This window comes from Neltuma alba, unplaced genomic scaffold, assembly GCF_004799145.2.
Source record: "Neltuma alba isolate B1F8T4 unplaced genomic scaffold, ASM479914v2 tig00013012_pilon, whole genome shotgun sequence".
Classification (NCBI taxonomy): Eukaryota; Viridiplantae; Streptophyta; class Magnoliopsida; order Fabales; family Fabaceae; genus Neltuma; species Neltuma alba.
Window position 1 is genome coordinate 43,226 of NW_021637360.1, and position 24,385 is coordinate 67,610.

The 24,385-nt window shown below is 37.0% G+C and overlaps 1 protein-coding gene and 1 pseudogene across 1 annotated transcript; one reads left to right on the plus strand and one right to left on the minus strand.

Annotated features, from left to right (window-relative positions):
• Positions 1 to 381: 381 nt before the first annotated feature.
• LOC114733519 (uncharacterized) lies at positions 382 to 1,020 on the minus strand. The gene is made up of 3 exons (XM_028920993.1): positions 999 to 1,020; positions 560 to 868; positions 382 to 465 (listed from the first exon to the last, which is right to left on the minus strand). Exons 1-3 carry the CDS (start codon positions 1,002 to 1,004, stop codon positions 382 to 384), a joined length of 399 nt encoding a protein of 132 aa, XP_028776826.1. The 5' UTR covers positions 1,005 to 1,020.
• Positions 1,021 to 8,849: 7,829 nt separating this feature from the next.
• LOC114733524 (cytochrome P450 704C1-like) lies at positions 8,850 to 15,602 on the plus strand (annotated as a pseudogene).
• The last annotated feature ends 8,783 nt before the right edge of the window (positions 15,603 to 24,385 follow it).

Consider the following 24,385-nt stretch of genomic DNA (forward strand, 5'->3'; position numbering starts at 1 on the left):
AGGATTATCAATTTGGCCATCTTTATTTTGCCTGGCCAGTGCCCACAGCATCTGACGTGATACAGTGACATCTGATCCCTCCTTCTGAGTCACCTCTTGCTCAAGGCCCGCATAACCCAAGCGGCCCTTTCGGTAGGGATACTCATTCTTCTTTACTCTTTCCTTATTTTGGGAACTTAATTCCTGCAAAAACAAAGTAGATTCACAATTAAACAATATATAGATTAAACAAAATGGACTATTTAATATCAAAAAGAGCGAGAATTATTACTTGAAATTGCCTATCACGACGTGACGTCACAAAAGCAGCCCAATCCTCTGGTTTGACCAAGTCCCGTATCAAGCTAGGAACCTGGGACTCGTCGGATGTGGAAGGATCCTTCAAGTACTTGTGTGTGACAAAATATCGGAAAGAGCGCAGTGCCCTCCCAGCCTTCCCCTCCACAAACCTCTTCCTGCTCTCATCTATATCAAATGCAGACTGCAAAACATATAAAACAACACATTAGTGTCACGCAGCTTATAAGAAAATGAAATTTGAGTTGTTATAATATATTACCGATACATCTGTCCAAATAGTGTCTCGCACTGAACGATCAACCCTCCTCCAGTGCTGCGCTGTAATGGGCACGGTGCTTCGTGCCACTGCCCCAATATAGCTGATAAATTTATTTGACCGTACAGCTTGTCCTTTCTTATTCCACTGTACGGCAAATTTCTTTCCTTCTGTTCGAGCTTTCACGACCTCTTGCATGACACAAAGGCCCCTCTGTATGCGTGCTGCCTCCTCTTGCAACTGTCTCTCCTGCTCAGAGGCATCTCTCGGCTGAGATGGGTTATCAGTGCTAGATCCGCTATCGTCTGCCATCTGCAATGAAATTGAAGTAAACAAAATGAATCAGAATCCATTAAATGAAAATAAAGTCATTAATGACGAAATTTATTTGAACAAAATTAAAACAAATAAAAGAATCAAAGAAAATAATGAGAGAATTTACATGCATGTTTAAGAAGATCTTTTTCTTTTTCTACTCTTATGTTTTTGCATGTTCTTCTTGGTTTGAATTGTTTTGATCTTCTTACGAAACACTTTCCCCCTCTTTGAAATCCATATTCCGTCGTTGTGATCATGCCTGACATACATGGATTGATCTTCATTTAAATGAGAATCAAGTGAGGCCCCTTGAAATGGATCATCTTCAATTGCATTGTCTTCATACCCCGTCTCTTCAATATCCATTTTATTAGTCAACAAAACAATAGACCATCCTTTGGCAGCCGGGTCAGGGACATAAAACACTTGTGTAGCCTGAGAAGCCAAAATGAATGGCTCTTCCTTGTATCCTTCTTTATTCAAATTCAATTGTATAAACCCTAAGTCATCAATCCTCAATGCATTATTATTATCCACCCATTTGCAACCAAATACCGGAACTCTGAATTCAATGTAATCCAACTCCCAAATATCCTCAATCACTCCAAAGTATGACATACGTGCATAGATAGGATTTTTATCTTTGGCACTCGATATATGCATGGTACTAGCTACAAGAGTTACGCCACTATTTTGCTGTTTACTCCGATCATCTTGTTGTTTAGTATAGAAAGTGAACCCATTCATAAGGTAGCTTGTGAAAGAAATCACATGTTTGCTCGGTCCATCTGCCAACAACTTTAATTTCTTCGAAACAGAATTAGGATCATTATTATACTTGCCATGCACATGCTCTCTCAACCATGCTGTAAATTGTTTATTGTGTGTTTTGGTGTACCAACTTTCAAGTTTATTGGGATTATCCCTCTTTAGCTCATCAATATGCTCATGCACATAGTCCTCAATCTCTTCGGAGTTGTGCAATACATATAGATGTGCCTGCTCCCACTGTTGGTTTGAAATAGTTACGACTTTCTTTCCCATAATCCCTTCTCCATCTGTCCTTCCCTCATGACGAGACATTGGAACCCCAATATCACTTGCATTTTTTAAGTAATGGGTACAAAATTCAGTAGCCTCTTCACAAATATATCGTTCTACAATACAACCCTCTGGCCGACTTCGATTTTTCACATACCCTTTCAATATTTTCATGTAACGCTCAACTGGGTACATCCATCTTAAATACACTGGGCCACACAGTTGGACCTCTCTAACTAAGTGGATGGTTAAATGGACCATGATGTCAAAAAAGGCCGGAGGAAAATACATTTCAAGTTCACATAACGTAACTATGATTCGGGTTTGCAATCTTGGCAATTTACTAGGATTAATCACTTTGCTGCAAAGAGACTTAAAGAAGAAACATAACTTTGTGATCGTAACTCGTACCTTATCAGGTAAAATAGCCCGTATTGCCACTGGAATAAAGTTTTCCATTAAGACATGACAGTCATGAGATTTTAAACCTTTTAACTTCATATCCTTCATTGACACAAGGTTACTAATGTTAGAAGAGTAACCTTCCGGCACTTTTACTGAAGCAAGAAACTCACAAAAACTACTTTTCTCTTTTCTAGAAAGGGTGTGAGCTGCCGGACGAAGAAATGTACGAGTTCCCTTATCCTCTGGTGCCAATTCCTCCCTTATCCCCATTTCAACCATGTCTAGCCTGGCATTTATGCCATCTTTAGTCTTCCCGGGAATATGGAGTAATGTGCCAAACAGACTTTCACATACGTTTTTCTCAATATGCATAGCATCAAGAAAATGTCTCACATTCAGGGTTATCCAATACGGCAGTATAAAGAAAATAGACCTCTTCTTCCACCCACTTGTCCCAACATGCTTCGCGAAAGGTTTTCCAAATTCACAATCTATATCTTTCACCTTTTGAAATACATCCTCCCCAATCAACGGTGTTGGTGCCTTACCTTCTTCTGAATTCCCATTAAAATATTTTTTGAATCGCCGGTAAGGATGATCACGATGCAACCATCTACGATGTCCCATATATGAATTTTTCATTCCATGCTTCAACCTTATGGAATCTGTGCTCTCTTCACAAATGGGACAACCAAGTTGTCCTTTAATGCTATACCCTGAGAGATTACCATACGCAGGAAAGTCGTTAATTGTGCCAAATAACATAGCTCTCAACTTGAATTTTTCTTCCTTATATGCATCATATACATCAACTCCATTCTCCCACAATACTTTCAAGTCTTCAATTAATGGAGCTAGATATATATCTATGTCATTTCCCGGTTGCTTTGGCCCAGAGATTATCATAGACATCATTGAATACTTGCGTTTCATGCATAGCCATGGAGGAAGGTTATATATAAACAAAATCACTGGCCATGTGCTATGGGTGCTGCTTTGCATCCCATAAGGGTTCATCCCGTCGGTGGCTAATGCAAGGCGTAGATTTCTATCTTCTTCCCCGAATTCAGGATACTCAATATCAAACTTCTTCCATTCTGGAGAATCAGCAGGATGGCGAAGCATGCCATCTTTAACCCTTTCATCTGCATGCCACCTTAAATTTCTCGCATCTTCTACATTACTATACAAGCGTCTGAATCTTGGCACTATGGGAAAATACCATAATGCCTTCTTCGGGCTCTTCCCATTCTCTTGGTAGCGTGATGCATTACACTTAGGACACTCAGTTAGTGACTTATACTCCTTCCTAAACAAAATGCAATCATTGGGGCAAGCATGTATCTTCTCATAGCTGAGGCCGACAGAGCGCAACACTTGCTTTGCATCATACGTTTTACTTGGAAGCTCATTTTCTTTCGGTAGCATTTGTTTAACAAGCAACAGCAGTTCTGTGAAGCCTGTGTCGCTCCACCCATTTCTTGCTTTCAAATTATACAGTTTCAACACTGCAGACAATTTTGTGAAATCAGTACAACCTTCATATAGAGGTGTCTCAGCATCACACTTCAATCTATCAAACATTTCAGGACAATCGTCAAGTTCCCGTTCAATCGCATCTGTCATCTCCTCAAGACGATCAGCTTCACATGTACTCATGTCAAGATTAGATGATCCACAGCTTTCACTATGCCCTCGACTACTATTACTCACATCTCTTGTCTCTCCGTGCTTTGTCCAACACTTGTAACTTTGATCAATTCCATTGATAATTAAGTGGCTCTCACAATCGGATGGCGAAACCCACTTCAAAAGGCAACACTTAAGACAGGGGCAAATAATCCTGTTGCGATCATCGGCGTGCTCAATCGCAAACTTAATAAAATCTTCTACCCCATCCCAATATTCTTTTGATAGACGATTGGCGGACATCCATTCTTTGCCCATGGTCCCCACTAAGATGAATCATTTAGAGGAAAATGTGATCAATGACTCAAAGATATTATGAGAATTAAACAAAAATAGAAAGTCAACACATGAGCCACTATTGATCACATTTATCCCTCTTTAATTCTACTTGCTAACAACTAGTAGTTGTTAGCAACTAGTAATTCAACAAAAATTTACTTTCACTTCAGTTTGAAAAATATTCTACTACTACTAATGTGCTATTTCATTTGAAAAAAATTCGACAGCATAACGGCTTATAACTTAGAATTCCCCAGCTTTATGGCAAAAAACCAAACCAGCACATAGTCAATTTCAATTACAAAAACAAAAATTGAAACATTAGCATTGCATTCCCTAGACTTTATGGCGAAAACAAAAAACTAAAACACCCTAAACCCAAACTGATCAAAATGCGAAACACCCATTTAGAATCAAGAACAGAAAAAAAACCCATTCGGCCAAATAGCAAACCCATTTTCGGTGTGTGCATGGTGAACGGTCCTAGCATTATCCTATCATTCCCTTTCCACTACAATCATTTCTCAAAGGAAGAACTAAAGGAAATAAGGGGAGCGAGTGAAGGATTACCAACCTGAAGCCGAAATGACAATCTGGAGAATGCACAACAACGACGAAGCAGGAGGATGCCGCAACGATAATGGAGGACACCGAGAGGGATGATGATGGAGGACGAGCAAGGATGAGCAAAAAAGCAAAAGGGAACGACCGAAAAAGAGGTGGGTACGGCGGCTTGGAGAGTCCGAAGCGGAAGGGGGCGCAATCGGGAGAATGCACGATAATGACGAAGCAGGAGGATGCCGCACCGATAATGGAGGACACCGAGAGGGATGATGATGGAGGACGAGCAAGGACGAGCAAAAAAAGCAAAAGGGAATGGCTGAAAAAGAGGTGGGTACGGCGGCTTGGAGAGTCCGAAGCGGAAGGGGGCGCTAGAAATTTTGAACTGAAGAGACTGAACAGGGGGAAAGGGACGGGTTTTTAAGCACAATACTTGACGGTTTCTATTAATAACCGTCAAGTATTCTCAAAGAATATTTGACGGTTTTAAATCAAAACTGTCAAGTATTACTAAACTTGACGGTTTCTCATTAAACCGTCAAGTTTACCTGTAATATACTTGACGGTTATAAAATAACCGTCAAGTATTTTTGGAATACTTGACGGTTTCTTTGAAACGGTCAATTATTGTTCTACTAAAATTGACGGTTTCTTTAGAAACCGTCAAGTTTTCTTCTGGGGGATTATATTTGACGGTTTTTGTGATAACCGTCAAATATTTAGCGTCAAGTATTCCCCAATTTGTAGTAGTGCCGGCAGCACTTGGAACACTGAAGATGCTACAAAATTTGAACATTTCACATAATAATCTCTCAGGTACCATTCCACCCCATTTTGATGACATGTCAAGTTTAACTTCTGTAGACATATCATACAACCATTTGGAAGGACCTCTTCCAAATACTCTTGCCTTTCGAAATATTACATTTGATGCAGTGAGGAACAACACAGGTTTATGTGGTAATGTCTCTGGCCTAGAACTATGCATTGAACATAAGAATGACCAACAAGGTCATTTGAATAAAAAAGAGAAGTTGTTATTGATATCATTACTATGTTTTGTTGCTTTGGTGATAGTGGCGGGTGGAATTTTTTGTATTGTAATTCGAAAATCAAAGAATGCCAAGCATGAAGATGACAAAGAATTAACTCAGAGTATTTTCTCCATATGGTGTTTTGATGGGGAAATTTTGCATGAAAAAGTTATTGAAGTTACAGAAGATTTTAATGACAAATATCTCATTGGGTTGGGAGCACAAGGAAATGTTTACAAGGCTGAGTTATTTGAAGGTCAATTTTTTGCTTTGAAGAAACTTCATCCAAATTGTAATACAAATCTCTCCAATCTTAAAGCATTCTCAAGGGAAATCGAAACTTTGACTGAAATCAAACATTGTAATATAGTAAAGTTACTTGGGTTCGTTTCAAATTCACGACTATCGTTCTTGGTTTATGAGTTCTTAGAAGGTGGTAGCTTGGATAAGATTTTGAAAAATCATAAGCAAGCAATTATACTTGATTGGGATAAGAGGGTGAATGTGGTTAGAGGTGTGGTTGATACATTATTCCATATGCATCATGGTCCCTCATGCCCTATAGTCCATCGTGACATATCAAGCAAGAACATAATGTTAGATTCGGAATTTCAAGAAGCTCATGTCATTGACTTTGGAATAGCAAGGTTCCTAAATCTTGACTCAAACAACATGACCTCATCATTTGCTGGTACCCTTGGTTATACTGCTCTAGGTGAGGCCCTCCCTTTATTGGGAGCCTAGCATCTTTGTTACTATTTTATGAAATGCAGTACACACACGTGCATTCCTTCTATCCTATACATAAGATACAAATAATTACAATAAAAAATTGATTAAAATAACAAATATGTAAGAAATATACTTTTTGTCTAAAAATATTCTTATTTATGGAATAAGAGAGGGAGTTTGGGAGAGAAAGATAATGAGTAGAAAAAGAAGTGAGAGAGAGAGAGTGTGTACTCAACGTAACCAACGAAGACAAAAATAGAAAAAGTTGTCTAAATTTCATGCATTCTTTAAGTGTATCTCACAAATAGAACTATGTGTGTATGCGAAAAAACCATATATCTTATATACTCCCTCCGATCCACAATATAAGCGAATGAGAGAAAAAATACAATGAGTCACATTTAAGTATTAATTATTGTGATGATAAAATTGAGAGATATATAAGCATTAATGACTTTTCAAATGACTTTTATTTTGGACCAAACCGACAAACTGTTGTTTTAGAAGCGGCGACTCATATTATGGATCAGAAGGAGTATGTATATGATCAGAGGCAGTGTGTGTGTGTGTAAAGTATTCTAATACTTTAACATGCATGGTGCAGAGATTGCGTTTACAATGCAAGTGAATGAAAAATGTGATATTTATAGCTTTGGTGTTGTCACATTGGAAATCCTAATGGGAAGACATCCTGGGGAGCTAATTCATTCTCTGACAGAGATTCCAACATCCTATAATAACATGCCATTTAAGGATGTGTTGGACCATCGGCTGCCTCCACCCTCAAACCTAATTGTTGAGCAAGTGATGTTGATTGCAAAGATAGCACTTTCTTGCTTGAATGAAGATCCACGTTTTCGTCCAACCATGGAACAAGTTTGTTTGGAACTTGTGAGGCCTAAACCATATTCGATGAGCCAGTTCAACAAAATCACAATTGGACAACTACTCATGAAAGTTTAATTATTAACTTCTTCAATACTCCTCTGCTCCTAAATGTAAAATATATTTTATAATGTAATTTACGTTACAAAATGGGTCTCATAGGACCGGAAGAGTATATAATTACTTTCTTTACCTTACATTTTCTTTTGTCTATAATGTGAAGTCATCTTGGTAATTTGTATTAAATGTCTATGTTATTGCATATGTTATTCACTGTGGATTTGACTTTATATTATTTGTACTCTCTAGATATTAACATTAACAAATGTAGGAATTAAAATGTGCAATCAGAATGTTTCAAAATTGAAGTCAACTTATTCTTTTGCTCTACTTTAAAAACTAATGCTGCCAAAAGATCGATTTAATGATAGTTAGGTTCCTTATAATTTTTAAAATATAAGCTACAAATATTGTTTCAGATACTTACAACTTATAAGTCTCAATTGCAGATAAGGCATTTAAGTTTCGAATATAACTTTTAATTTGTAACTGAAATTTCTCTTTGCAACCATCTGAATTGATATTTACAACTCATGTTTTAAAAAAAAAAAAATCAGAGATCTGACTGTCAATAAATTGTTATTTTAGGACATAAATATCGTTCTTCCATAACTCTTTAGTTAAACTTTTTGTAACACCAAAAAAAAAAAAGTCTTTTGCTGCACCTTAAAGATTATGAGCTGGAGAGATAATAAAAACGAGAAGTGGCATTTTTTATTTTTCTTTTATAAACTGAAATGGCTTGCCTACATATATATACATATATATATACACGTATATATCACCTTCAAGATCTGATTAACAAGAGACTTCTAAAAGAGTGGGTTTGCCAAATACCAATAGCAAAAGGCTAAGTATAAGGGCACATCAAACAGGGAAGCTAAGATGACGCGACAGAAAGTAATTTTTGAAGATTAAATTAAGCTATCTTCACAACAATCTTGAAACGTTCATGCATAGCTATCTTTTAAGACTGAGCTATATAAGTTTGACGTTCCAAGTTTTTATTTAATTGTTATGTTTCTATCATTATTCCAGCTTGAAATCCCCGTCCAATTTTTACAATATTTAAACATAAGTCCCCATCAATCACCCCATAAAATATTCTGCAGAAAGAACTTAATTTAATCACACTTTCGTCTTCTTCCATTTGCTCTACCATTCTTTCTATTTGACAAAAATCCAAATATCTCTCTCTCCCTCTCCCTCTCTGTGTATATCCTTCTCTTTTCTGCAAATAAGCATTCAAAACATAATAATCTTCTCTTTCACAAGCACGGAAATTACAAAAATGGTCATCCTTTTCTGGGTTTTGGCCTTCACGTCTGTCTTCTTTTTTGTTCTCTTGTTAACCTTCCTCCTCCTCCTGGTGGTGTCCCTCTTCGCCGGGAAGTCCATCGGAGACCCAAAGTATGCTCCGGTGAAAGGTACCGTGTTCCACCAGCTCTTCTACTTCAACAAGCTCTTCGATCACCAGACAGAGACAGCGAGAACCCTAAGAACTTTCCGGCTTCTGGGTCCACGGATGAGCGTGCACTACACCGCCGATCCGATGAACGTGGAGCATGTTCTAAAGCGGCGATTCGAGGAGTACTCGAAGGGGAAGTACGACCGGGAAATCTTAAGGGATCTGTTCGGAGAAGGGATCTTCGCGGTGGACGGCGAGAAATGGAAGAAGCAGAGAAAGCTGGCGAGCTTTGAGTTCTCCACCAGAGTTCTTCGGGATTTTAGTAGCTCTGCTTTCAGAACCAACGCTGCTAAACTGGTTCGACTTGTCTCGGGATTTTCTGAGAAAGGTCTGCAGGTAGGTCCTTTTTTTTCTTTTGAGGGGGGGGGGGGGTAAACTTCAAATATTTTCCTGGAAAGTTTGGAAAGAAAATAAGAGAAAAGAGGGAGGGTTAGAATATTATTCCCTCAAAAAAAGAAGTGAATCCAAATATAACATCTCCTTTTAGCGGATTTGCATTGGGTCCTTATCAGTTTTGATGAGCACCCAATACTCATCAGATCTGGACCCTCCAGGTCTGATCTGGACGGTTCAAATTTATTTTTATTTTTACTTTTATTTTTTAAAAATAGTTATTTTAATAGGTATAGGATAAAAAATAAAGATAATCTCTTAACTATCATTCTTTAAAAATATAACTTTTTCTATTTTAAAATAATTATTTAATAATATTAAATCTAGATCTGGACGATCCAGATTGCTCATCAGGTGATGAGCATTGGGTGCTCCTCCTTAGCCACTTTGTCGAAGTCAAAATTTCATTTATTTGTGCGTTTAATAGGTAAACATCCTTCAGCATGTTATTGCGTGTACATTTTTAGTTAATTCTATATGGTTTTGTGGATTTAATTTAGATAATTTGACTTTTTAATTATTTTTAAATTTTTATTTAAATTATCTTTTTAGGCTGGTTGTTTTAAAATTTAGCTTTTTTTATCTTCTTCCTTCAGAATAAAAAATATTAAAACCAAAAAATAGGATATAAATTATCTATACTAAATTTTAATGATTAGGAAAATTGCACATATATATTCAATATGTATGAACTGCAGACAAAGGAACTTTGTTATGATTTACTCTTATGCCGGCACTCTAAGTATTGATAGCAAGACATGCATGCACACACACAGATATATATATATATATATATATATATATATCCATAACATACATAAAGGGGATAATTAATTTCACAAGATCCAATTATAGTTTAATTTAATTTTTTATATCAAAAAATTTTTAATTTAATTTTAAGAGTTAAGGTTCATCCAATGCTTTCAAGTTTTTTTTTGGGTGTTGGATTTGTTTATTTAGCACATCGAGGTATTTTTCTAAGTGTGTTTAGCACCTTAATATAAGAGCAAAATTGCACTACAAATGTTTTTAGGTGCTGGGTAAATCATAAAATATTTTATAGTGCTCAACACCTCTGAAAAAATGTTTCAGTTGTGTCTCTTTCTCTCTCTCTGACATTTATGTAAAGAGATACATGCGCACATAAATCTGCGGATATACATATCACTACAAAAAAACAGCGAATTAGCGACAGAATTTGCGACGGAAACAAATTCCGTCGCAAATTAGCGACGGAAATTCCGTCGCTAATTTTTTTGACAGATTAGCGACGGAATTTCTGTCCGTCGCTAATCCGTATTTAGCGACGGAACCGTATTTAGCGACGGAATTAGTGACGGAATCTTTTTCTGTCAGACAATTCCGTCGCTAATCTGTCAAAAAAATTAGCGACGGAATTTCCGTCGCAAATTCTGTCGCAAAGTTTAAGAAAATAAATTACATAGGATATATATATAAGTAGGAAAATACTGTTTATCATAATCTATTTAAATCATTTAATTTTTTATATAAAATAATTTATTAGATTTTATTATAGTAGTTATTTTTTGAATTTTTTGAATAACAAGATTTTTTGACTAATTGTAAATGATTTTCTTCAAATATATAAACCACATATACATATATAATATAATGTAATATAATATATATATAATTAAATTGTATATCTTATCAATGTTAATTAAAAAATAAATTTAAAAATTATTTATGAAAAATTATTTATGATGTAAAATTCAAAATTAGTGTCGTTAGAAATTAAAATGATATTAAAATGATTTTTAAAAAATAAAAAATTATAAAAATAGTAAAACAAATATTTAAAAATTATTTTTTCATTAAAATAGTTATTATTGAAATTATCATATAGTATATTTTTAGTTTTTAATAATATATGTATATATAATTGTTTGTGTAAAATAATATAATATATATTTAATTTTACATAATAAGTTAACAGGTTCATTACAGCTCAACTGGTAAAGCCGTACATGCGCACAGAGGAGGTCCTGGGTTCAAGCCATGGAGAAGTCACTTTGAGAAGGGAATTATGTGGTGGTGACACGTGGCAGGCAGAGGTGTGACACGTGGCAGTAGATGTGAGGTGGCAGCAACACGTGGAGGTGGTCTCAGTGATGACGTGGCAATTGGTAGAGGTGCCACGTGGCATTTTATTTTATTTTTAAAAAAATCGAGTTAGCCACGGATTAGCGACGGAATTTTCCGTCGCTAATTCCGTCGCAAATCTGTCGCTAATCCCGTCGCTAAATTCTGTCGCTAAAACCATGTTTTTTTGTAGTGTATATAGAGTGTGTTGTTTTTGTAGGATATATTAATGAGGTGCACGTTGGACTCGATATTCAAAGTAGGGTTTGGAGTGGAACTGGAAGGAACAAGCAAAGAAGGGAGCGAATTTATGAAGGCGTTTGATGAGTCAAATGCTTTGGTTTATTGGCGTTTTGTGGATCCATTGTGGAAGATCAAGAGATATCTTAACATTGGCTCTGAAGCTGCGCTCAAACAAAATGTCCAATTCATTGATCGTTTTGTTCATCGACTCATCGCCACCAAGAGACATCACTTGGCAATGCACCAACATCACGTAAGTTTACTTGTAGTCCTTAATCTAGAACCTAATTAAGGAGTTGATATTGATTCTATATGTAAGACATATTTTACAAGTTTTTTATTTTTTTTCAAATTAACCCTATTGATATTTTCTCAATAACAATAAGTAGGAGAAGGAGGGAGGAAAGGAATTGAGAAAAATGCTTAGGATGTTTTAGAAAAACATGTCATATTAATTAATTTAACTAATATCTTTAATATACTTAAATTAGTTAATTAGGTCTCACATTAAGAATTAAAAAGTATTAAAATTATATTCCCTTCTATCATAAATATAGAATCTGGCCAGATAACTAATGCTTTTGTCGGTACGGAAAGGTAGTCTTCTTACCCATATTCAAGTTGACCCGATAGTGCAACGGATTCTGTAAAGAACAGATAGAAGGAATTTGATTGACATCAGAGGATAAAATAATTAGTTAAGCTAGTTATTTATTTTAAAAAAATATGATTAAGGTGCACCTAACATCCTATTTTTTCAATAGAGCACTCAATATTTTAAACTAATTTGTAGTTTATCCAGCACCATAAAGTATGTTTTAGTGTAGCACCTAGCATTTTGAAGTATTTTGATGCAAGTTTTATCATCAAGTATTCTTCTAGCAGCAACGAGTACCCTAAATTTAGGATACTTAGTGATATTTGAAAAATATATTCTTTAAGGTGCTGGATAAAAAAAAACAATCTACTAAAAAGATATTTGTAGGATAACGAGTGTTACTAAAGGAATATTTTAGGATGCTGAGTGAGCAAAAAATTAATCTAGATATTAAGTGCTATTAGAAAAATATTTTAGGACACTAGATTTAATTTTTTTTATTGGTGAAAGGATACTAGATGTTATTTAACCCTTATAAAAAATGTGTCTATTGCATTCATTTTAATCATTTGCATTGAGAACTACTTTCTTGATTAAAGAAAAACCTTTTTAACTATGTATGATCAATAGGAAGATTATAAATTTAAGAGATCAGACAAAAATAGATTAAAATTGTATATTAAAACCAAAGCAAACTCCTCTATATAGCTTTTACATTTATGATCAAAAGGAGTATTTTTCAATGTTGATTCCATATTTGAGGAAGATTATTTCTGAAACGAACATGAAAACATGAATTTTCTTTTGCTTTTGGTGGGTATCAGAATGAGAAAGAGGACATTCTATCTAGGTTTTTGACGGAGAGCAAGAAGGAGCCAGAAACTATGAACGATAAGTATCTAAGAGACATAATTCTGAACTTCATGATTGCTGGCAAGGACACAAGCGCCAACACTCTCTCATGGTTCTTCTACATGCTCTGCAAGAACCCTCTTGTTCAGGACAAGATTGCTCAAGAAGTGAGAGATAATGTCACTTGTAATATACAAGAAAGTAAACCCAAGATCGATGAGTTTGTGGCCAATATAACAGAAGCCACTCTTGAGAAAATGCACTATCTGCAGGCAGCACTTACAGAAACCTTAAGGCTTTACCCTGCAGTTCCCGTAGTAAGTTCTATATTAATTATCTCCCTTAATTCATTAAAGTTCTCTAGATCTGTGCCAAACAGAAAATATACAGCTTCATTTAAGTAATGATGACATGGGTATAATAGAGATTGCACATATGTTTTAATTGAATTCCCTGCAGTGGAGTCCAATCCCAGTTAATAATTTCCATCAAAGCCACCAAGACTCTGATAAACTTATCAAGCATTCAATATAAACCAGATCGTACGTAAAACATGCACGTTCTTCGCACGAAATTTGAGATTAGTCAAATACTAGGAATACATGGCTTTCCATTTATAGGTATATACTACCTTCTGTCCTTAATATAAAAGTTCATTTAACTTTTATTTTGGTCCTAAATATAAAATCTTAATACATTTTGTCTTTTACATTTGTCTTTTTTTTTCCAAGATAGTCATTATAATAACAGTAGGTTTAGCTAATACACTTGATTGGTAAAGATATTTTAAAAAAGACAACACCTATTTATTACTAATAATTAACTTAACTAATTTTTTAATATACTAAAATTAGTCAATTAGCTCTTATATTAAGTACTGGAGGCAGTAGATTATTAGAAGGATGATTGAACTTTATTCAAGAATGTGTAACTTGTGTTTGTAATGAGGTCGGGTAATGATAGTCTCTATCTAATAATATAAGATATATCTATGCCTTTTCGGTTTAATTAACTTTTTTTTTTGGGGTAAAAATTGACGTTTCTATATGTTTTGGTTTGTAACTCTCAAATAAGGATGGGAGGACTGCGGAAACAAATGACATCCTCCCTGATGGCCATAGACTGAAGAAAGGAGATGGAGTTTATTACATGGCTTATGCTATGGGACGCATGTCCTACATTTGGGGCACCGACGCCGGCGAGTTTCGACCCGAAAGATGGCTCAAAGATTCGACTTTTCAACCCGAATCCCCATTCAAATTCATAGCTTTCCATGTTTGCATCACTCTCTTTCTTCATTTTTCTCTTCCTTGATTCGTATACAAGTTATTCTATCTTCATAAAGAACTAGTTTTAACACTCATTATCTTGATGAGCACTCTAAGCTTATCAGATCTGGACTGTCTATATATGATTTGAATAGTTCAGATTTAAAATCTTTAATTAGTGATTTTTAAATAGAAAAACTATTTTTTGAAAGAATGACAGTTAAGAGATTATCTCTATTTTAGATTCTATACATATTAAAATAATTATTTTGAATAAATAAAAATAAAAAAGAAATCAAATTTGAACTATCCATATAAAATATAGATATGATGATCAGATTTGATAAGTTGATGGTGCTTATCAAAGTGATAAGCACCAAAACTAGTTCAATCTTCATATATATTGTTATTCAATATTTCCTCTGGAAGCTGGTCACGGGGATTGGTTTGATCCTTAATGGTGGTGATGATTTCTTTAAACGCAGAATTTTATCAGTGGCAATAATGATTAAAAGGGACATTTTAGAAGAATCAACACATACTTCATTAAAAAAAAAAAAAAAGAAGAATCAACACATACTGACTACAAAAATAATTTATTAATTAATTTTCTTAATATCTATAAATTATAGAGTTATGTAGCTTATGTATTTAGGACCTAAGAAATTAAAATATGATATATTCATTTGATTTGCAGGCAGGACCTCGGACGTGTTTAGGGAAGGACTTTGCGTACAGGCAGATGAAGATACTATCAATGGCTCTTCTTCGCTTCTTCATCTTCAAATTGGACGATGAAAGCAGGAGTGTGACTTACAAGACAATGTTTACACTTCATATTGATAAAGGTCTACCCATCCGTGCCATCCCAAGGGCTTGAAAATAAGAGATAGAGAGATAAAATTGATGTCTCAAGGAATGTAAAAATAAATAAAAAATCTCCTAAAAGTTGTATCAAAGTTTTAGTGCCAACTTGAAATAACGTGACGTTGTAAAGAAAAACCCATATACCACACTCCAAGCAGCATCTCTGTATGTGTATGTTTTTATTGCCTTCTGGTGTATATATATGAAAAATTGTGTATAAATTATTAACTCCCTGCTTTCCATTAATATAATGAAGCCCCCCATTGTATAAAAAACCGTCATCAAAAGTAAAAATGACTGCCAATTAATTACAAAAATGCTATAGTTTTGTTTTTTTTTATGGTGTTTTTTGGATGATCATCGTAAATTAGCGCCGTGATATCTCTATTCTCTAATAGTGATTGGAGGCTGAGAATTTAAAAATGGAACTTAGTAAATGGGGGGCTATCGATCATTTTGGTTTAAGAAGTTACTGCCTCTAGTCTTTGATATAAAATCCAATTTGTAGTTTGATGTGAGTTACAAACTAAATATTATATATTAAAGACTAGAGGCAGTATATACATACAGAACTAAAAATTAAGATATGTTTAGTGTTTTGCTATATCAGATATAATGGCTGTTTCTGCGTAAGTGGGAGATCACAAGTTCAATCCCCTTATAAATTTAAAGAATCTGTCTTTGCCTGCCTTTTAATTCAAAAGAAAAAAAAAAGAGAATTACAATGAGGTTTAAAGAAGGAAAATAAGTACTAAAAAATCATAGTAACCGGTAAAACTTTTTTGTGAATATATGTTCGTTTCATATAAAACTTTAGGGAAAAACCTATATAAATACCTTCAAAATATAAAACCCCAAATCAATACTTCAAATTTCACGAATACCAAATCAATATTCAAATACTAAATTAGCATTTAGAAATGTTGTTGGATCAATATTCGAATATTAATCTTGTTTGCTCCCATCATCTCCTCACACACTCTCTCTCCCCTCGCTCCCCATTCGGCAGCAATCTTACTAGCTTTGCAAGTGCTTGTTGGATAAGAAGGTAAGGTTAGAGGAGGTGCATGCGAGAGAAGACTACATTGATAGGAGATGGATGGGAAAGGGTACTTGTTTTCAATGTTTTTCTTCATTCTTCTTCAACTTCTATTGCTTTGTTCTCCTTACTCTTGGCTCCAACAAGTGTCCACCTAATCGCATCTTTGACCTACACACCCTCACACGCATGTACTGCCCCTTCCCTCTGCTGGTTCCCTCATCGTCCGCTGCTTCTCCATTCTAAGTAAGGAATTTTATTGACAAATGTCCAAGTGAAATAATGACAACATTGAAAAGAGACTATGGGGTGAGTCTAACATATAAGCAAACATATAGAACTAAGAAAAAGGAAATGGAGGAAATACATAGCAGGTTTGAGTAATCATACATGTTTAATACCTTGGATTTGTCATTCAATGTAGAAAATTCTATCATTGTCAGTGAAAATTTGATTTGTAGTCAATTGTTATACTGAAATTGTTAATAGCTACTTTTTTGTTGCTACTAGCAACATGCTATATTCAATGAATTTGTGCAGCCCACTTTCTGTGTACTTATTGTGCACTTGTTCAGTTTACTCCAACGTGTAGACTTAAAAATTTTCACTTCATTTGACCTTTATACATTTTCACTTACTATGGCAACATATAATTTGCCCAAGTTTAGCGTAGATTACGTAAAGTCTCTTCATATAAAGTTCTTGCCAATATATATGAAAGAGTTATTAATGGCCCTAACAAAAGGGCAATATGTGATTTGTCCAAGTTTAGCTATTCTTTTACCTTGTAATGAATTTTGCCAATTACTTGTTATCAATATATCTAAAAGTGTGGTTGTTAATCTATATGAAAGAGTTGTCAATGGTCCTAACAAAAGGGCAACATGTGGTTTGCCTAAGTTTGGCTATTGATTTCCCTTGTAATGAATTTTATAGATTACTTGTTGTTAATACATATAAAAGTGTTGTTAATCTATATGAAAGAGTTGTTAACAAGCCTAACAAAGAGGCAACATATGATTTGCCCAAGTTTGCTACTTGTAATGAATTTCACAGATTACTTGTTGCCAATATATATAAAAGTATTGTTAATCTATATGAAAGAGTTGTCAATGATCCTAATAAAGAGGCAACATGTGATTGCCCGAGTTTGCTACTTGTAATGAATTTCGCAGATTATTGTTGCCAATACATATAAAAGCATTGTTAATGTATATGAAAGAGTTGCCAATGACTTTGTTAAAGTGGTAACATGTGATTTGCCCAAGTTTGGCCATTTGTTTCCCCAATAATGAATTTTGTGGATTACTTGTTGTCAATACATATAAAAATATTATTAATCTATTTGGTAGAATTATCAACAGTCCTAACCAGTAGGCAATATGTGATTTGCTGAAGTTTGGTATGTGATATATAAAAAGTTGCTGATGACCCTTGAATAAATGTCATAAATTACAAAATACCAAAAACATTAGGGTCATAAGAATTAAGCAATAATTCTACATTATGTACAACATATGATGTCGCACAAGTAGATTGAATATAACATATTACTAGAAATAATTATGGTATAGCTATTAACAACTTTACTTTAATCATTAACTATACAAATTAGACTTTCCATGACAGAAACAAAATTTCCTATATTAGATTGAGCATTAACAACAATGGTGATGTAACAGTCAAATAACAACAATGCTCAAGCAATGATTCTACACAATCAATTAACTAGTACGTATTATTCAAAATCAGTCCGCACCATACAAAATGCAGGCAAACCCTCACAGGGAACAGAGATAACAGAAAAGATACGGGAGGTGGGAAGAGGAGCAACAGAAAGATCAGGAAGGGGAGAGACGGTTACACAGAGAGAATTAACCCAATTCATGCCCATCCCCTCAACAGACTTTAGCCCTATTTAACATGCAGCTTCCTCTAGCATTCGTAGCTTCCAGGTCTTTTTCCTTTCACGCTGGCTGCGTCATACCAGGCCTGGCCCATTCACCATAACATCTGAATTTGGGCTTGTTACAATACCACCCCCATTGGAGCTAACCTTGTCCTCAAGGTCAAAATTTGGGTACAGTGCTTGCAACTTGGACTAATCCTCCCAAGTTGGTTTTGCACAACCATCCCACAGCACCAAAAATTGGTGGACCCAGCGATCATTGCGAGAGATAGTCTGCTGATCCAATACCTCCATTGGATTACACATAGGTCCTTCTGGCAACGTAGAGAGTGGCAACAGAAAATAAGCAGTATGATTTCTGTCCCCTTGGAATTTCTTCAGCAGTGAAATGTGGAAGACTGGATGGATCTTAGAGTGTTCGAGCAGAGCAAGATGATAGGCGATAGGACCCACCCTCTCTACAATTTGAAATGGACTGAAATATACCAAAGCCAATTTCTGGAACAGTCGCAACTAAACCGAATGCTGACGATATGGTTGTAACTTCACCAAAACCCAGTCATTGACATCAAACGAAATCTCTGAACGATGTTTATCAGCATTTTGTTTCATCCTGTCCTGTGCCTTCTATATATTGTGACGCAGTAACAGCTCGAGCTGAACATATATATCCCAGGGAGTATCTTCGAGGGATGAATGTTGGAGTAAAGGTGGTGGATCACGTCCGTGTATGACTTTAAATGCGGTCATACTCGTGGAATGGTGATATGATGTGTTATACCAATACTCGGCCCAAGGCAAGTAAGCGAGCCACTTTCGCGAGTAGTCAAAGACAAAGCAACGTAAATACATCTCAAGGCACTTGTTCAGGATTTCTGACTGGCCATCAGATTGAGGGCAGTACGCAGAGCTGAAGTTGAGTTGGGTGCCCTGTAGCTTCATGAGATGTCGCCAGAAAGCACTGGTGAAGGTTTTATCTCTGTCAGATACGATGGTGCACGGCATTCCGTGTAGCTTAACAATATTATGCAGAAAGGCTTCTGCGATTTGAGCGTTGGAAAAATGGGCAGGCATAGCGATGAAGTGCCCATATTTTGACAGACAATCTACCACTACCAGAATAGCACTGAAAGTCTTGACAACTGGTAGCCCAACGATGAAATCCATATCAATGTCTTCCCAAATTCGTTTCGGAATCGGTAGGGGATTGAGCAAACCAGCAAGTTGTAGGGTGGAAATTTTGGCCTGTTGACAGATAATGCAGCAACGAATAAAAGACCGAATATCCTGCCTCATACGGGTCCAATAAAACAATACTGCAACTCTGTGAAATGTACGTAAGAACCCCGCATGTCCCCCTGTTACTGAAGAATGGAATTCCTCCAAAATCCTACGAATCAAGCTAGAGTAGTCATAGGGAATAACTAAACGATTTTTCCAGTATAAAAATCCCTGTCATATGTGATAGTTGGGTAACGCAGTTGAGTCCTCCTCAATCGTCTTCTTAAGCTGTTGTATAAGAGTCAACGATTGCACCTCATCATAAACGGTATCCATAAAAGAGTGTTGTAGGCTTGATAAAGCCATTATCTCTCCTCTTGACAAAGCATCGACAGCTTGATTCTGCTTTCTCGGTTTATACTCAATTGAAAATCAGTAACCCAACAAATTCGGTAAACAAGCCTCTTGCTCAGGTGTCTGTATAGATTACGAGTCCAGGTGTCGTAAACTCGTATGATCAGTTCGTATGATGCACTGATGCCCCAAGAGATAATGACGGAACTTCGCCACTGCTTCAGTAATAGCGTACAGCTCTCTGACATACACAGACTGGGCTTGCATTTGAGGTGAAAGCTTTTTGGAAAAAAAAGCAATGGAATGATTACTTTGGCTCAAGACAACACCGATGCCGACCCCTGATGCGTCTGTCTCTAAGACGAAAGGTTTCTCAAAATTTGACAGAGCCAAAACGGGAGCTGCCATCATCATCTGTTTCAAACCCTCAAAAGCTAATTGAGCCTCTGGATTCCAAACGAACCTGTCCTTAACAAGGAGACACGTTAATAGGCCCACCCGTTGGGCATAGTTTTCGATAAAGTGCCCGTAATAGCCACTAAGCCCCAAAAAACCCTTCAGTTGGGTGACATTGGTTGGAGTGGGCCAATCCTGGATAGCCCGAATCTTCTCTAGGTCGACTTCTACTCCCTTGCCAAAAACAATATGGCCTAGGTACTTAATGCAGTTTCATCCAAAGGAGCATTTAGAGAGTTTAGCAAAGAGTCGATGTTTTTCCAGCTATTCCAACACCATTTCGACCTGCTGAACGTGCAACTCCCATGATGGGCTGTAAATTAGAATATCATCAAAGAATATAAGAACGAATCGTCGCAAAAATGGTTGAAACACCGTGTTCATCAATGATTGGAAAGTTGCCGGGGCATTGGTGAGTCCGAAAGGCATTACAAGCCATTCGTATAATCCCAGATGAGTCCTGAAGGCTATCTTTTCTCATCAAAATTTGGTGATAACTTGATCGCAAGTCCAGCTTAGAAAAATAAACAGAGTCATGAAGTTCATCCAGCAGCTCGTCCACGGTCAGCATTAGGAAGGCATCTTTAATGGTGACCGCGTTGAGGGCCCTATAATCCACACAGAATTGCCAAGACCCATCTTTTTTTTTTTTACAAGCACTACTGGTGCTGAAAATGGACTAGAACTTGCCTGAATCAAACCTTCAGTTAATAACTCAGAAACCATTTTTTCTATCTCCGCTTTCTGGCTAAATTGGTAACGATAGGGTCGAACTCGTACAGGACAGGACCCGGGAGCTAAATCAATTCGATGTTTATGGTTGCGTGTGGGCGGGAGGCCCTTTTGGCTTATCAATCACGGCCCCATATGCCTTGAGAACCAACAAAAGGTCCTCAGGTATAGAATCATCAAAGGTCATCACGGTTGAAGAAGGTTCTATTTTCTCCATTGTAAAAATCTGGGCAACAACGTTCATGCGGTGCAATATGATGAGATGATTTAATTGCGCATGGCATAGAGGGGTGCCACGAAACCCTTTCAACATGACAAACTGACCCTTCTGTAAGAAACGTATCATTGAGGAATTATAGTAGACCACGTGGGGCCCTAACGTCTCCAGCCAATCGGCACCAATCACCACATCCACCCCTACTACCGGAGGTATGTATAAGGTCAATGGCAGTGTATGTCCATCGATTTCGATCGACAAGTCTCGCATAATAACATCGCTGGACAAGACCTTCCCTGTTCCCCCTAGGACCCTCAACTCTGTTGTCTTCTCAATAGGCCATCGCAAGTGGTTAGTAATCCTTGGGTGTATGAAATTATCATCGCTTCCTCCATCCAACAAGATTTGAACCAAGTGGCCCTGTATCAGACCATTAAATCAAATTGTAGCTGGTCCTTGGGTTCCTCTGAGGGCATACAATGACAGGTGGTGTAAGGGAGTCGAGTGGTCATCCTCTACTGGTACCGCGACTTCTTCATTGGCATCTTCTTCTTCCCTTATAAGCATCATTAACTGTTTATTCGGGCATTTATGCGAAGGCGTAAACTTAGCATCACACGTGTAACATAGACCCTTCTCGCGATGTATTTGCATTTCAGCTGCGGTCATCTTCTTGATCGGCGGCGCATTTGGGGTGGGTAGAAGAGGAGATAGGTTTGCCTTCCCATTGCTAACGTGACTGGATGTGGCTACGTTAGACCTTCCGGTGTACTGGAAACTTGGGTTGATGGTTGTTTTAGTGCCTCCTCCTGCTATCGGTGGCATTGCTATTTTGGGCTTGGACAAATTCAACCCATACATTGATGTTTCTGCGAACAATCGAGCCAAGGACATCGCCTTCAGTACTGAAGTGGGTCTTTGTACCAGCACGTCCCTCTTGAGCTCCGGTTTTAAACCACCCAAGTAACAGTCAAGCAATACAAACTCTGGGACCTCCTCTATACGATTGCCAGAGATAGGAAAGTATTATTATATTCATCCAAGGACCCACACTGAACGAGCTTGAAGAGTTGGGCTCGCACACAATCAAACTGTGAAGGTCCATAGTGTTCTTCAATCGCCTTAACCAGAGCATCCCAATTCGGAATCAACCGGGCCTTCTCCATGGTCTGGAACCAGGGTAACACCTCTCCATCAAAATGCACCGAGGCAATGATCATGCGTTGAGAGTCCTTGACCCCGTAATATTTGAAGTATTGATCAGCTTTGAATATCCAGTTAAGAGCATAAGATCCATCAAAACAAGGAAAATCCATTTTGATCTGCTTGATTAGGTTACTATTCGCCAATGTCAATGGTACAAGCAGTTTCCCCACAAAGGTGGACTCTGACTTGCCCTCGCCCTCCGCTTGCGAGAACTTCTGATTCAAATTCTCGATTGTTTTCATGATCACGTCTAATAGACCTTCGATTCTGCCAAAGCGACTAGTAGCTTCTTCAATGAAATCATTGGCTCGTCTCATATCTGCTTGAAGTTCCTTGAGTCTGGTATTTTCGCCATTAGGAAACTCTCAACAAAAGCACCAATGTGATGAGCATAAGCCCAAAAGGAGAGCCCAATCCCAAAAGACTAGCCTATTGGGAGGGAGAGCCCCTTGAACTTATAAACCCCACAACACTTGTGAGATTTCCCAATGTGGGACTCATAACAGAGCACCCCTCTCGAGAGTCGATGTCCCCGGCGGCTCCACTCTACGGCACTTCACTCGGTCTTCTTACTGGTCAGAACCCTCTGCAGGGAGCCCTTTCCGGTTGGCCAACTCTCAATGAAAGCACCAAATGTAACAGTCAAATAACAACAATGCTCAAGCAATGATTCTACGCAATCGATTAACCAGTACGTATTATTCAAAATCAGTCCGCACCATACAAAATGCAGGCAAACCCTCACAGGGAACAAAGATAACAAAAAAGATACGGGTGGTGGGAAGAGGAGCAACAGAAAGATCAGGAAGGGGAGAGATGGTTACACAGAGAGAATTAACCCAATTCATGCCCATCCCCTCAACAGACTTTGGACCTATTTAACATGCAACTTCCTTTAGCATTCGTAGCTTCCAGGTCTTTTTCCTTTCACGCTGGATGTCTAGCCCATTCACCACAACATCTGAATTTGGGCTTGTTATAGGTGAGCCCCTATATTAGTAAATAACTAGAATGAATATGTGATTAACTACAATTTAATAGCAAACGACAATGAACCAGCAAGCCAATAATAGGTAATCTGATTAACTAGAAGTGACGGAAGTTGCAGGCAAAGGAAAATAGAGGAAGAAGTAGTGATGAATTTGTGACAAGGAGATTGTGAAAGATGTCGACTGTGTGTAGTGAATTGTTAAAAGAATGTCTGAGAAATACCAAAGCATGATAGGAGAGGGAAGTAACAGTAACGAGTTGGGGTGGGGAAGATGACGACGTGAGGGAAGTGGGGACGGAAAGTCGTGATGGTGGGTGGGACAACTTGCTGATAAAGGTGTCGCAGTTGATGGAGAAATCGTTGTTGGCGAAGGTGTAGTGGCCATGAGGGGATGAGTGTCGTAGTGTGAAGACTTGTAAGGAGAAATAACAGGGCGGGGGGGGGAAGAGCAAGAGCAAAAACAATGGAAGAAAGAATCAAGATAACGAGGTCTTTTTACCAAATTTGCAAATCCCAGATTAATACTTAACACTAATTTGGCATTATGTAGTTGGGGATTACTATATTGGGTTTTTGATATTTTGAAGGTACTTATTTGTCTTTTCCCCAAAACTTTATTACAATTTTTTTGAAAAAAATTAAGAGAATTGTAATAAAATCTCATACAAAATAAATAACTACCAAAAAGTTCTAATAGCAAGTGAAGAGCTGTTATTTTATATTCTGAAATTTGTCATTATGTTCGGCTACCATTAAGACCTTATAATAATTATATTAGGGAAAATTTCACTGTAGGACCGCACAAGACAATTAATCTCAAAGAGCCCCCAAAACTTTCTGAAACCTCACTGCAGGACCAAGGGGCCAATCTGATATTAATTCCACAAATGAAATGACGCCACTGCCCC

Bases quoted from the DNA above. Each gene is read 5' to 3' on its own strand.
- LOC114733519 (XM_028920993.1), bottom strand. The intron at 466-559 runs GTAATATATTAT...CATTTGATATAG, and splicing joins CTATTTGGACAGATGTATCG to ATGAGAGCAGGAAGAGGTTT.